At 41.7% G+C, this 14002-nt stretch overlaps 1 protein-coding gene across 1 annotated transcript; it reads left to right on the top strand.

The window, feature by feature from the left end:
* The first annotated feature begins 861 nt into the window (after positions 1 to 861).
* Positions 862 to 13925, top strand: synm (synemin, intermediate filament protein). The gene is made up of 4 exons (XM_080437893.1): positions 862 to 1765; positions 5689 to 5813; positions 8685 to 8764; positions 9833 to 13925. Exons 1-4 carry the CDS (start codon positions 959 to 961, stop codon positions 11809 to 11811), a joined length of 2991 nt encoding a protein of 996 aa, XP_080294019.1. The 5' UTR covers positions 862 to 958; the 3' UTR covers positions 11812 to 13925.
* The last annotated feature ends 77 nt before the right edge of the window (positions 13926 to 14002 follow it).

The following is a 14002-nucleotide window of genomic DNA, read 5'->3' on the forward strand; positions in this document are numbered from 1 at the left end:
AAAAACATATATATCTGCACCTAGATGTAAAATTGGCTATTTTGTCCAAAATGTTAAAAATAAATAAAAACATTTAATTTAAAAATGGTTTTAAGTTAAATAAAGTATAAGGTCTAATATTTCTACAATTGCTACAAATAGCTAGAACACCTGTGTATCCAGTCATATTGGGGCATAAACAAGAAGTTGAAGGGTAGAATTAAGTCTGATAATGATGTACCGTGCATGTTCTCATCATGTATACTTTACATTACTTAAATTACTTTTCAATTAAAAAATATATATATATATATATATTGGACAAAATTGCCAATTTTACATCGAGGGGCCCAGATGTCCCTTTTCCTCCGAGGTGGAAAGACTGGTGACGCGAGGTTAAGATGTCCCTAGTGCCCACCTATCCTGTATCCCAGTGGTTCTCAAACTTTTTCATGTCAAGGACCCCCAAATTGACACATTTTAGCCCGCGGACCCCCATTGTAAAACCAATGTTAATTTAACTCTGAGAGTGTACAAATGGAACCAAATGGACCCATAACGGGTCCATTTGGTTCCATTTGTACACTCTCAGAGTTACAGACCCATAAAGGTCCATTTGGTTCCTAACTATCCATCATTTAGCTGGGGACCCCCTGGAACTCCCTCAAGGACCCCTGGGGGTCCTCGGACCCCAGTTTGAGAACCAATGCTGTATCCCTTCCATCCACATGGGAGCGCTATTTCGCTATCTAAGAACGCATCTGTGAACATCTGCCAGATACATGGAGACCCGCCCCGCCCACCCTCTGCACTTGTCAAAGGCAGTAGATCACAGTGTCACTGCATCACAGCACTGCTTTCAGGCGCACACCACACCACACCACACCACACGCTAATGACACCAGGAGAACCTCTCTTTACAACTTCCACTATAATCGCCATCATTTTATTTTAGTCCCATCGCACCACCATAGACACGATGCTTCACGTCAGGAGAACCTTCGAGGGCGAAAAGCACCAACTGCAGGAGCTCAACACCAGGCTGGCCCAGTACTTGTCCAGGACGAAGCAGTTGGAGCACGAGAACGCGCATCTGATCACAGAGATCAACAAGGTAAGGACGGTAAAGACGGTCGAGCGCGAACACAAGTACAAGGACGAAGTGCGGGAGCTGAGGAGGATGGTGGGACAGCTGTCGTTCGAGAAGAACCGAGCCGAGATGGAGAGGGAGAAGCTGTGGCGGGAGTTCCAGACGGTCCAGTCGGTGCGTCGGGAGGAGAGCGAGACGTGCAAAGGCGTGGACGGCGACCTCAAAGGCTGCGAGAAGGAGCTCCACGGCGCCCACCAGCACAACGTCGCACTCGAGCAGCGTTTGTTCCAGCTGGAGAGCGAGTACAAGCACCTGGACGACGCGCACAGGCAGCAGATCGTCCAGCTCCGCCGTCAGGTGGACGCCCGGGTGATGGTGCCCGTCGTTTATACTCAAACTTACCACGGTCCTCACGCGGCGGCGTCCATGGAAGACGTTCAAGAATACGCCCAGAGCCTCTCCGAGGGATGGATCGACACCTTCGAGATGTATCAACACAAGGTGGAAGAGATGGAGCAGGCGATCAGAGATGACCAGGCACGCCTGGATGATCTTCAGAGGGAGAAGATGTCGTACGCCTCCGAGTTTAACAAGTTACACGTGGAAGTGGAACGGCAGAGCAAGATCCAGATGCATCTGGAAGGGCAACTCGTCAATATGGAGGACAACTTCCGCAGGGATTTCAATCAGTATCAGGTAATTATGACCTAGGCTAGGCAGTAGGCATGATATAGTGTTTTTTTGCTTAATTATTGCCACAATTTTATCCTACACTTAGATATCCCAAGATTATGTTAATCTACAAATTATCATCAGTACCATCATCAGTATCATCCCTTTGTCCCACAAAAGCTCAGGCTATTCCCTCCTCTGTTGCCACACCCACTACTATGCAATCAGCAGTGATGCAGCCATGCAGCTATAAATGAATTACCTAGAAGTTGGTTCTTGAAGAAGAAGCATGATGATGTTTGAGCCCGCCCTCTTTTCTGCCCCTCTGAGTCTACTCATGAATAAGGCATCATGCTCTCTCTATCTCTCTCTCTCTCTCTCTCTCTCTCTCTCTCTCTCTCACTCACTCACTGACTCTCTCTCTCTCACACACACACACACACACACACACACACACACACACACACACACACCTCGGATACATCATAACATCAATAGCCAAAGTCATAAACTGTTATGACTAAAATATGACAATTTTGCCCAGGTTGGGGAAGTTATGTAGAGTACACACCTTTTTGATAGGTGATATAAATCAGCAAAAGATTGATGCAAGTGAAACACATCCAGCACCTGTTCTTTAACAGGACCGGCCATCATGGGTGTGACCATGGCTTCAGCCTCCTACAATAAAATGTATGAGAGCCATGCTCAGAGTGTGCATAATGGTACTGTACGTGTCTGGAATAGAATACTGGCGCTGAATACCAACAGAATTGTACAGGTCTTTGAGTGGGACATCTTGATTAATGGAACATAGTCTTGGGCAGCCTTTTGAGAGCTCAGCCATGTTTGAAGACCATTATTATGGCAGAGAAAAAACTAGAGATTAATCTAGTAAAATACATTATTTTTCAACAAGTAAAGGACAGATGGGCACAATTCATACGCTCCATACTTACTGTGAAATATGTCTATCTATGGTCCAGATAATTATGTATTGTATAACTTGTCAAAAAAGAAACAGTCCCTATATGCTCAAATCAGGAATTGAGACAGGCAGATATACTGTAAGTACCACTGAGGAGGATAGACTGTAGTCTGTGTGATCTTATTAAGGAAATTGAAAGTGTATTGTATTGTCCATTCTATGACTCTATCGGGCAGAGACTATAATATTAACGTAGATTGAAAAAAATAATTTGTGTGGTTGGATGACTCAGAAATCGGAAATCTTTCCATTTGCCTCATTTATTGAAAAGGCCTGGTCAACGAGGAGGAGGTGGTCTATGTACCTGGGTCTCCACTCAGGCTGTAATAACAACAGGAATTATTTATGACTTATGTTTATATGTATGACGTTATGTGTAATCCCACAGAGTGGGCCACACTGGTAGCATGACACAGTAATAAAATAAATACATTTCATTAATTGCTGTTTACCTGAAGGCTGGGAAGTTGGCCTTCTCATAAATGTCAAAATGAATGCATGTATCTAGCATTCAGCATTACAACCACCCCATCTAAAAGGATTGGATATACAGTATTCACTCAGTAAATGGCATGTCACCCCTTCCAACCCTGCACGGCTGTTAGCTACACCAGACACTTAAACCAATTATCTGTGGGATTGACAAATCCGTACTCTAAGATGGAGTCCAGTGCTGGTCAGTCAGTAGGCTAGTAGTAACCTTGCGTCACCACCAGACGTAGGCTAGTGAGTGACTGGCTAGTGGCTACTCTGCTTTTTTAGGAACATCAGCTTTAATGTTGTCAAAACCTTCTCAGAGCACAGACCATTGTTATGATTCTTTGAAGGCAATCTGCAGTGGTGTAAAGTAATGAAGTACATTTACTCAGGTATTTTTACTTTACTGGAGTATTTCCAATTTTCAGTACTTTTACTTCTACTCCACTACATCTCAAAAGCAAATATTGTACTTTTACTCCACTTTACACTTTACACACTTTACTAGTTACTTTGCAGATATAAATTATGATATTATAAAGCATACATTAACCACTTCAGCCTTATTTTATACATAGGCTATTTGAAAATAGCCAATCTACAAGCTCACAACGCGTCGCACTGCGACGCGTTGTGAGCTTGTAGATCTGCTATTTTAGATCTGCTATTTTAGTACTTTTACTTTTGATGCCAATAGTACTTTTGTACTTTTACTCAAGTAACATTTTGAACACAGGCCTTTTACTTGTAACAGAGTATTTTTATATTGTGGTATTGCTACTTTTACTTAAGTACAAAATGTGAGTACCGTACTTCTTCCATCACTGGCAATCTGTAACTCAGTGTGGCTGTTGTGTGAAGCAAACTGTCCCTCTATGGGACAACAGGAATTAAAGCGACAGTCACACAGGCTTACCTGTTACAGATGATTCATGTTATCCGAGGGATCAGACTTGATCAAAACAGGAAGTGCCGAGCCAGTTTAACACCCTACCCCTTTAAATGATAGGTGGCAGAGAATCAGAGACGGGTGCCTTAAATAACCCTCATGTAGCATATGCCACTGAGAATGCAATGTGTCATGTTCCCAACTTCATACAGTAGGTTATAGTTACCTCAATATAAACTGCTGCTCAAACCGGAGCAAGCAAACAAACAATAAGACAGGAAAGATCAGGTTTCTTCAGTCCTGGTACTGCCAGTGGTGGAAAGTAACTAAGTACATTTACTTAAATACTGTACTTTTTGAGGTATTTGTACTTTACTTGAGTATTTCCAATTTGCAATACTTTAACTTCTACTCCACTACATCAGAGGCAAATATTGTACTTTTACTCCACTACAATTATTTGAAAACTTTAGTTACTAGTTACTTTTCAGATATAAATGATGTTTGAAAATAGCCGATCTACAAGCTCACAACGCGTCGCATCGCGACGCGTTGTCAGCTTGTAGATCTGCTATTTTCTTGTACTTTTACTTCTGGTACTTTAAGTACATTTTGATGCCAATACTTTTGTACTTTTACTCGAGTGAAATTTGAATTCTGGACTTTTACTTGTAACGGCGCGCTCCCACCAAGAGTTGGCTGGCCGCTGTTAAACGCAGGTTGTGCGCGGTCACAGTTTTTTGCAGCCAGCGGATTAGAAAAAACGCTGTGACGCACCTGTCACTCACACTCAAGATCGTCCCCGCAGCCCGCACGGCCTGCTGCCTTGAGCACCATGGTGCTTCCTGAATCTTGGGACGGTCCGCCTTCAACTCACACGATTGGACAGAGGGAGAAAATCAGCGCCTGCCTCCAGCAGTTTTATGCTTAGTCGCGGAGAGCAGATAAACGCAAGGTCTGCGCGAAAAATCTGCTCTTGCGTGAATCAACGCATTTGCATTGACAATGCATTGGCAGATTCTGCAAACAGCAGCCAGCCAACTCTTGGTGGGGGCGCGCCCTAACAGAGTATTTCTATATTGCAGTATTGGTACTTTTACTTAAGTAAAACATTTGAGTACTTTTTCCACCACTGGGTACCGCCAGGTAATTGCATTCACCTGGCGTCCCATGTCTCTTGGCTACCCGGCTAGAATGATAACTTCTTGCAGATTAGTAATTCAACCGTTCTAGATGTCCCCAGAGGACCAGGATTGAAGAAATCTGATTTAACAACATGAACTTTAGCATCCCTATTCTGAGCATGTCATAATAGGTGAATATTTGGCAAAAACAGTTTGCCGAAATAGCAGATCTACAAGCACCACAACACTTGTGGATCGGCTATTTTCGGCGAAGAGATTCGGTGTAGAGTTAAAAGAAGAGGGGACCAAGTATAGTCTCCTCTTACTTCATTTTAGTCAATGAAGTATATAGAGTTTAAATAGTGAAATATGTGAGATGAATAAAATTAATGTAACTTAAAAGGAACTACCGGTACACCACATGCAGGGTAGGGTCACAATTGAATTCTTCTTCTTGCATTTTTTTTAGATGATCGTTGAAGAGCTGGAGAATGAACGGAATATGCTGGCTGACGGCTTAGCAAACAAGATGCGCGATTACCAGCATCTCCTTCAGGTCAAGATGGATTTGGGCATGGAGGTGGCTGCTTACAGGTAAGTCCTTTTATTTTCTGTTTTTGTAGTCCGAACATACCTAATTTCCCTTGTAATACACATTTAATGCACACATTAGAATGAATACTAGTGCTGTTCATCCTCAAATATCACACTACAGACACAACCAATAAAATAGTGGTTAATTATATCCTTTTAGGAAAGCTATCATAACCTTTCGCCCCTGTGTGTGTGTGTGTGTGCGCGAGCGTGTGTGTGTGTGTGTGTGTGTGTGTGTGTGTGTGTGTGTGTGTGTGTGTGTATGTCTGTGTGTGTGGCTGTCTGTGTGTGTGTGTGTGTGTGTGTGTGTGTGTGTCTGTGTGTCTGTGTGTCTGTGTGTCTGTGTGTCTGTCTGTCTGTCTGTCTGTCTGTCTGTGCACAGCTAATCTAGCAAACCATGGTCGGCATCAAACTTTGCATGCACACTCCCAGTAAGCCAAGGAAGACACTCCCCATGTTTTCAAATCACCCTCATGGTGGCGCTATACCAGGCCACTTTACGCTTTGGCTTGAACTCTTGAACCGTAGGTTGAACAATGAAAAAGAAAGTCCCTTAATTGGCTTACAAAATTGAAATAAAACACCATCAACATCCAGTCAACCCCAAATCAAAATTGCATAAGGGGCCTTTACAGAGCAGTATATAAGTTGCACCATTATGTCAAAGAAATGCTGTCCCCGTCCCCGTCCCCGCAGCTTCCTTACAATCTGACGGGTGCAACCCACAATTTATATAACCCTGGCTCAGCAATCTAGTCTGGTGACTCTGCAGAGTGCCCATTTCTAGTTGCAATTTACAATTTAGGCATTTAGCAGACGCTCTTAATCAGAACCACTTACAAGTAAGTAGAGTATGCATCTCCTTGCAGAGGATCAAAGTGGAGACCCACAGAGCCCTACAGTGGCCCTTAATTCTATTGAAACCATTAATAACATTAGATTATGGCAATTCCTTATTGGCTGCAGCACCACATATCCTTGTCTGTCCCTCACTCAGGTCAACTGCTTTGTGTGTGTAGCGGAGTAGCCCTGCATGTAGCTCAGAAGCTTAATATCTCCCTTGGCCAGGGGTATTCCCCCCTTTGGCTGATATAGAATCTATTCATGTAGTAGACTATGTCCCATGTTTGGTGGTAAAGTGACTTCTGAGATGTTTGGTTTTCCGTGCAGGAGACAAGGGTTCATATCTAGGTGGTTCCAATGGTGTCACAATTTCCTGATGGGGGGGGGGGTTCAAAGTGGGGATTCCCCTTTGGCCGAGCACTAGATATCTGGTTTCCCATGCCCATCCCATGAGTCGGGTTCAACACCAGGTGATTAAAGGAGTGCAACCTCTTATTCTTAGTTATCATATACAAATATGGAATCTATGGATTTTTTTCAGCATAGGTAATAGGGCAGTTATAGAAAGAACATATACAGTACTTATGCCTTTTTTTTTCTTTTCCTACATACAAATACAAACAATACAGTACAAATACAAAACAATTCACACCCAACATAGAAACAGGAATGGTACAATTTGCTTTGAGTTACACTCAACAATCCCCGTACCCTTCCTCCCTCAAGGGTCTTTAGTTCAGTTCACCACACAGACATATGAAAATTAAAAAATATATCCTAAAAAAAAGGTCAAATTAAGTTAATAAATCAGCGAAATCCACAAAAGTTTTACGAAAACTAAGTTTGTTCTCTTTTCCTCTCCTCCTTCCCTCCTCTTTAAATAAATAACAAGAGGTAAAAGAGATTTAAAAAAAGAGAGAGATAAAACAAGAGGTAAAAGAGAGACGGCGTGAGGGACAGCTGGGGTATTGATGGGGGGTCTCTGAATCAAGGGAGGGCGTTGTCGTGGGCAGCCCTATTTAGGGAAGTCTTGTTAGACTACTAAGCAAATATGGAATCTTACATGGTCCATTGCTTGTTAAAGAGTAAATGAAATGGAAAAGTACAACACAGTACATCTGTTTGTTTGTTTTTCATTGAAAGTATGTGCCCTCATATCTATTATTACCGCCATTCACATGACCAGCTTATGGTCATAACAACAGACATGCTATTTTTACACAAAGGCACTGTTTACATGGCTATTTATATAAGCCAATGCTCTTTTCACCCCTGATGTTATCTATGTATGAGACTTCATACATGGCATATATTCCATCATCTGTCCAGCCTCGTTGAAGTTTGAAGTGGAACTTTGTCTAGCTGAGGGATTTAGAGCCCTCTTTGTCTGTTAATATGCAGATACTTTCCGGGGCATATTTGCCAAAGAACTATCTGCTTCCGTTTGTCTCTATATGGAGATTTCTCCAGTGGCACATCTGGGCCTTTGTTTTGAATATTTGGAATAGGCTGAATGTTTCTTTAGACACGTAGAGGTGGCTTGTGAATTTGTGTCTATGTCACCAGCCTGCTTGTGCACTAGGGGGGTTCATTGCAAAGCCCAGACAGCAGGGCATTGTAGGTGTTATTTTTAGGTCTGTCTTTTGGGAAGCACACTCTGGTGAGGTTATTCCTCTCTGAAGGACTTCTGCTTGCTCCCGTTGTGTCTTTTACTTGAACCGTGGCCAAGGAACGGTGAGAGATAGTTGATCAGATTTAGTTTGTGGTCAGATCAGATGGCATGTTTTTTTTTTTTTCCTGAACACTGCTCTACTATGGTCAGGTCCGTGGATTGATTTGTAAGCCTATCGTGTTCGTGTTTGAGATGGCAGAGCTGAGGGATTTTGCAAATGAACTTGCGAGGTATCTGTATTTTGAAAAATGGCTCAAAAATATAAATATGAATGACTTTGAAATATGAACTTTACCAAACTATATGCACGATTAATCATTTGCGTTTGACTTGAATGTCTTTGTATTGTTGTTCAGGGCCCTCATGGAAGGTGAAAGAGTGGATATGCAAGAGGTGAACAGGAGGGTCAATCGGCATCAGAGAGAAAGAATAATAGGTACTGTTAATTCATCAGAGTATAATATGAGAAGACTATTTTTGTTGTACTGACCATATTGGAGTATTTTATTAAACTATTTTAAATGAAATATGTTATATATTATATATAATATATATATAATATATATATTATATATTATATATAATATATATTCATTATCGTTATAATCAGTATTGTCAGATTTAATTTAGTTTATTTAATTTAGTCATGTTCCATAATGAACTATAGCATTAACCACTTAAACCCTCTATTCTTAGTCAAATGGACCTGAGTTAACTGTACTTAAAGGGCAAGACCACTTTGGTAGAGGTTTGTGTCGTGTAGTTACCTTGACCATAATGTAACTCCAAAGGTGGACAAGAAATCAAAGATGATTGCTCCAGTGATTAGAAATGTATAATTCAAAATATGCTCCTCATTAACTTACATTGTATGCTGAAACAGCTCTCAAAGTCACTCTTTTAGCACATAAACGAACGCAAACAAAGTTCATTTAGACAATATAGAGCATCACCAAACCCAGTACTGTTTTCTTCTATTATAAAAATGTGAACTTCCTGTTGCCATTTGTATTAGGAAGATAACCTGGACTGGATCCGTGGATCCGGATCTTCAAATTGTAAAATCAACAGGATTTTTTAAATAAATAGGTATAAATGGGTTTGGTGATGTTTTATATTGTCTGAATCAACTTTGTTTGCGTTCGTTTATGTGCTAAAAGAGTGACTTTGAGAGCTGTTTCAGCATACAATGTAAGTCAATGAGGAGCATATTTTGAATTATCAATTTCTTTTTTATTTCTTGTCCACCTTTGGAGTTACATCATGGCAAGGTAACAATGGCAACAACCCAAACCTCTACCAAAGTGGTCTTGCCCTTTAACTTTTTTACGTCCACACCAAATGCCAAAAATAGCCGATCTACAATCTCACAACTTCTCCTAAACATCTGCTATTTTGGGCGAATGATCCCCCCAGAATGGGCATGCAGGGGTTCAAGTGGTTAAACATAAAGTGCAGCAGAAAATGACTGTGTGTGACATTCTCATTCATTCTGTGTTCCCAGATATCAAGCTGCCCTCACAACCCTACAAACCAAGGGCTTCCACCACCTCCACCAGACAACATATGGATGTCAGGTACTCGGAGCAGACCTCGAATCTGAGAGCTCCGGCACCTCGATCTGGAACCATGAGTCCCTCCAGGGTCATTCCTATATCCGTTATGGGCCGGGCTCTTCATCAGGGCTCTTCTGAAGCCAGGAGAGACATGGTCTCTTTCACCAAAGCTCAGGCTGCAGCCTCAGCTGCCACCACTGTGGACAAAACCATGACCCAAACAACCCCAAACCGATATGGTGAAGGCCCACAGAAGACAGCTGCTTCACAACCCGTAGTAAAGGATACATTTATCCCCATCACAGCGCCCACAGCTGAGCCCAAAGTGAGAGTGGTGTCGCCACCAATGATGAGCTTCAGCAGAAATACAGAGGCGGATGCCAAGAGTAAAGTCAGAGACAAGCCAGAGGAGAAAGGCAAAGAAAGTGCAAAGCCAGTCGAGAAGAAGCCACTGGACTCTCCTATGGTACAGGAGATCATTCAGATGGTGATGAAACCTGCTGGTATGGATTCTGCGTTCGGCCTCTCTGGAGATGCGCCACAGATGACCTACCATGTGGAGAAAATCGAGCAGGAGGACGGCACGACTAAGACACAGATCATTTTGGAGTCCAGGGTGGAGGAGGAGGTGGACCTTTCTGAGGACTTTGCACTGGAAGAATTACTCAGCAGAGGGGTGAAGAAAGTGTCGTTGGAGGACATCAAGGGCACGGCAACTGGGACCATGATCCAAAATCTGTTGAGCGGACTGCAAGGGGCGGAGGACCTGGTGAATAAGTCGATCAATGTGGAAATCATAGAGGAACCTGTCGACTCTCTCAGCGACGAGGAGTATGAGGTAGAGGAGTATGAGGCAGAGGAGAAATCTTTGCCCGGTTTCTTACAGGCTTCTAAGGCGGTGTTCCAAATCGAGGAACTAGAGAATGTCCCTCAAAAAAAAAGTGGTGGTGATGCCATGAAAAGCTCGGAGACCAACAGAGGCACTGGCCAGAGTGTACGAGTTCTGGAAAGCTCAAGGGAGAATGACTCCCCGTACTTCTCCCATGACCAAGACCCGGAAGAGTATTTTGTCTCCACTCCAGATGAGAATCTGTCTGAACCCGAGGATGTTGGTGGCATAACCTCGTATGGTCATTATGGCATGGTGGATGACCTGTCGGATGAAAGGTATTATCAAGACGAAGGCTTTCCAACCGATTCCAAGGATGCTGACGAGTACAAGTTCATGTCAAGCGATCACTCGTTTGTCAGAGAGAGCATCCCAGAGTGCATCATCGAAGAGGAGGTTCACGTGTCCCCAACGGTACAGGAGTCCATGCTCGAGATGTTCAAACAGGACTCTTCTTTGAACCCCAAAGAACAGCTCAAGGGAGCACTGGATAGGATCCAAGGCTCTGTGTCTGGTTCACTGAAGGATGAGTTGGCTTTCTTCACGAAAATTAGCAGCGACAGTTCACAGAATGTAGCTGTCAGAAACGTGCAACAATCCAGCGACAATGGAACCACAACGATCACGGCAGAGCTGAGTGTGTCTGAGACACTACAAGAGTCTGGCCTGCTCGAGGCAGATGATGATGATCTGTCTGAAGAGCAGATTATGGCTGCTCTTCGGGCTTCTAATCCAAGTTTCCAGAAAGCTCTCCAGGGTGGGGCAGAAGGAGGGTACAGCATGAGGATCTCCAAACATGAGGATGTTACACACATCGAGGGTCTGGAAGGAGAGTCAGTGCCTGAAATATCTGAGAAGCATATCCAGCTGGGTCCGTCAGAGGCCCAGTCCTTCACCTTTCAGATGGACGTGAACAATGGCCAAGCTCAGGCCAGCTCAGAGCGAGTGCTTCAGTCTCACATGGTGGATACTCCACTGAAGATCTCTCATGAGAAAAGAGTCGCAACAGTTTACCTAGATAGTTCTACAGATAACTAGCAAAGAAGAATCCGCTCTTTCTGATGTGCTGATAAAGCCATGTAGCATAAAATGTATTAATGCTGCAAAGGCAATTACTAGAGCAGGCAATCAGAATAACAAACACTACAGCCAATGACGTTTTCAGTTTCTACAGGCTAGCTTCAGTTAGGGCACTAATACACATTATTACAACTTTATAGCTCAAACTTTTGATGGGTAGTTTTGTTTGTATTACTTGTTTTTGCAGTTGTTTTTGAGTTTCCAAAGTTTCTTAAATATTCTATTTCTATCTCTATTTTTCTACTAACCTGGCTGGAACCACAACCATGAATTTTTGCCTTAGATATAACTTGCAGAATGTATGCTGTATATCCTGCATTGCGCTGGTTTATGTTGTCTAAGCAATTTACTTATTTCCATACACAATGTTATATTTCTTGAAAATGGGTTGCTTTAGAAGTGAAAGAAAGACTACAGATTTTAATGTGGAGGGAATCCCTTGGTGATTAAACATTTAAAAAGCTATTATGCAAGTATATATATAGGGGTATGTGAATGTGTTTGTTAAGGAACACAGAAAATTCATGCAATTCAATTAAAATTATCCAAATATTCGTCTACTAGATATTTTGAATGTACTTTTCATTAATATAAAAATCAAATGCATGTTATGAAACCTAAATGGTGATTCAAAATGTTTGATCAAAGTAATCAACGTATAACGGCCAACATGCTAAAACGGCACCATATCTTACTAGTCATTAATTTGTGAATCTGTCAATCGATGAATGTGTTTAGTGGGCAAGAAATTCCAAAGAAAGTTGCAGAGTGTTTGAAGCTGGTGGTAGGACGACAGACAAGTATGTTGTATAAGGAAATCAGTGAATTAAGAGTGATAAAGAGAAATGATCAAATATAAGCATAGCCTTTTCTCACTAAATCACAGTATACCTGTAGCTTGTTTCAAAATGCCTTTCTTGAATATGTTCTGCTGGCCCACAAGGTTTCACCTTTGCTTTAAGATGAGAATGTCGTCACTATCGTGGCTATATTTGGATCGCTAGCTTATAGTGACACGTGAGTGTTCTTAAGGGTGTGTTGTTCACTAGTCGTAGAAGTGGTTCGGTATGGTTTAGCTGATTAGTGCTTTGGACGTCTTCTTTAAGCTGCTTTACAACTCTAGATCCCTCACTTACTAACCACGAGCACACTGTAAAATCCTCAAGTGTTCATTTGACTCTGAGAGTGTACAAATAAAGTTCATTTGGTTACATTTGTACTCTCAGAGTAACAAATAGATACATTAACAGAGGATTTGACTCTGCACTGTCTAGCAACACTTTGTTGGCATTGTAATTTTTTTAAAAGAAGCAGATTGCATAATATGAATTTCATGATGTCAAGATCTTTAACTCTTTCAGTGCCAAGAGTATTTTCATAAAGTACTCCCCCAGTGCCAGCAATTTGCGTTTTATTTTTATTTTTAATTTTGTAATTTTTCATTCATATAAATGATCTGATTGGGTTTTTAAACCCATAATACAGTTCTACCAGTAGAGAGCAACAAATCGACAAATCACCGGAGAAAAACAACGTGACCCGGAAATTAATTATTTTTTTTTACATCCGGCTCCGGGTGAGTCTGAAGGAGTCAGGAAGCGAAAGTGATCATGAAAAATAAACAGAATAGCGCGACCACAGTCAAAAGTAAAAACTCGGGATTTCTCGTGCTGGCACTGAGGGTACTCGGGAAAAACTCGGGATATCTCGGGGCGTGGCACTGAGAGAGTTAAGATGTCTATACAAAATGGCAATTTAAAAGATATGTGTAAAACTAATAATAGCTAATAAAAGATTCAATCTATTGTGCAGATACAGTACAGTACATAAACATGTGCTTAATGACAAAAACTGCAATAATTTGTAGAAAATGACTCAAACAGTCAGTGCACTTAAATTGATCCTTTATTACAGTACATTTATATGATTTGAACACTGTGCCATTTATTAGTGTACTGTACTTTAAGGTGTAGAAAATGATGTATACTTAATAATAAATAATGCACACATCTCACTTTTATTGAAAGTCATTTGGACACTTTACACAAACCTTAAAAGCAATTAAAAAGCTACTTTGAACGTAACGTATGTTTTCTGTGTTTGAGTCATTCTTAACAGCTTGCTTATTTCACAAAATGTACAAAATGTC

Source organism: Gymnoscopelus braueri (genome assembly GCF_963280865.1).
Source record: "Gymnoscopelus braueri genome assembly, chromosome: 9".
Classification (NCBI taxonomy): Eukaryota; Metazoa; Chordata; class Actinopteri; order Myctophiformes; family Myctophidae; genus Gymnoscopelus; species Gymnoscopelus braueri.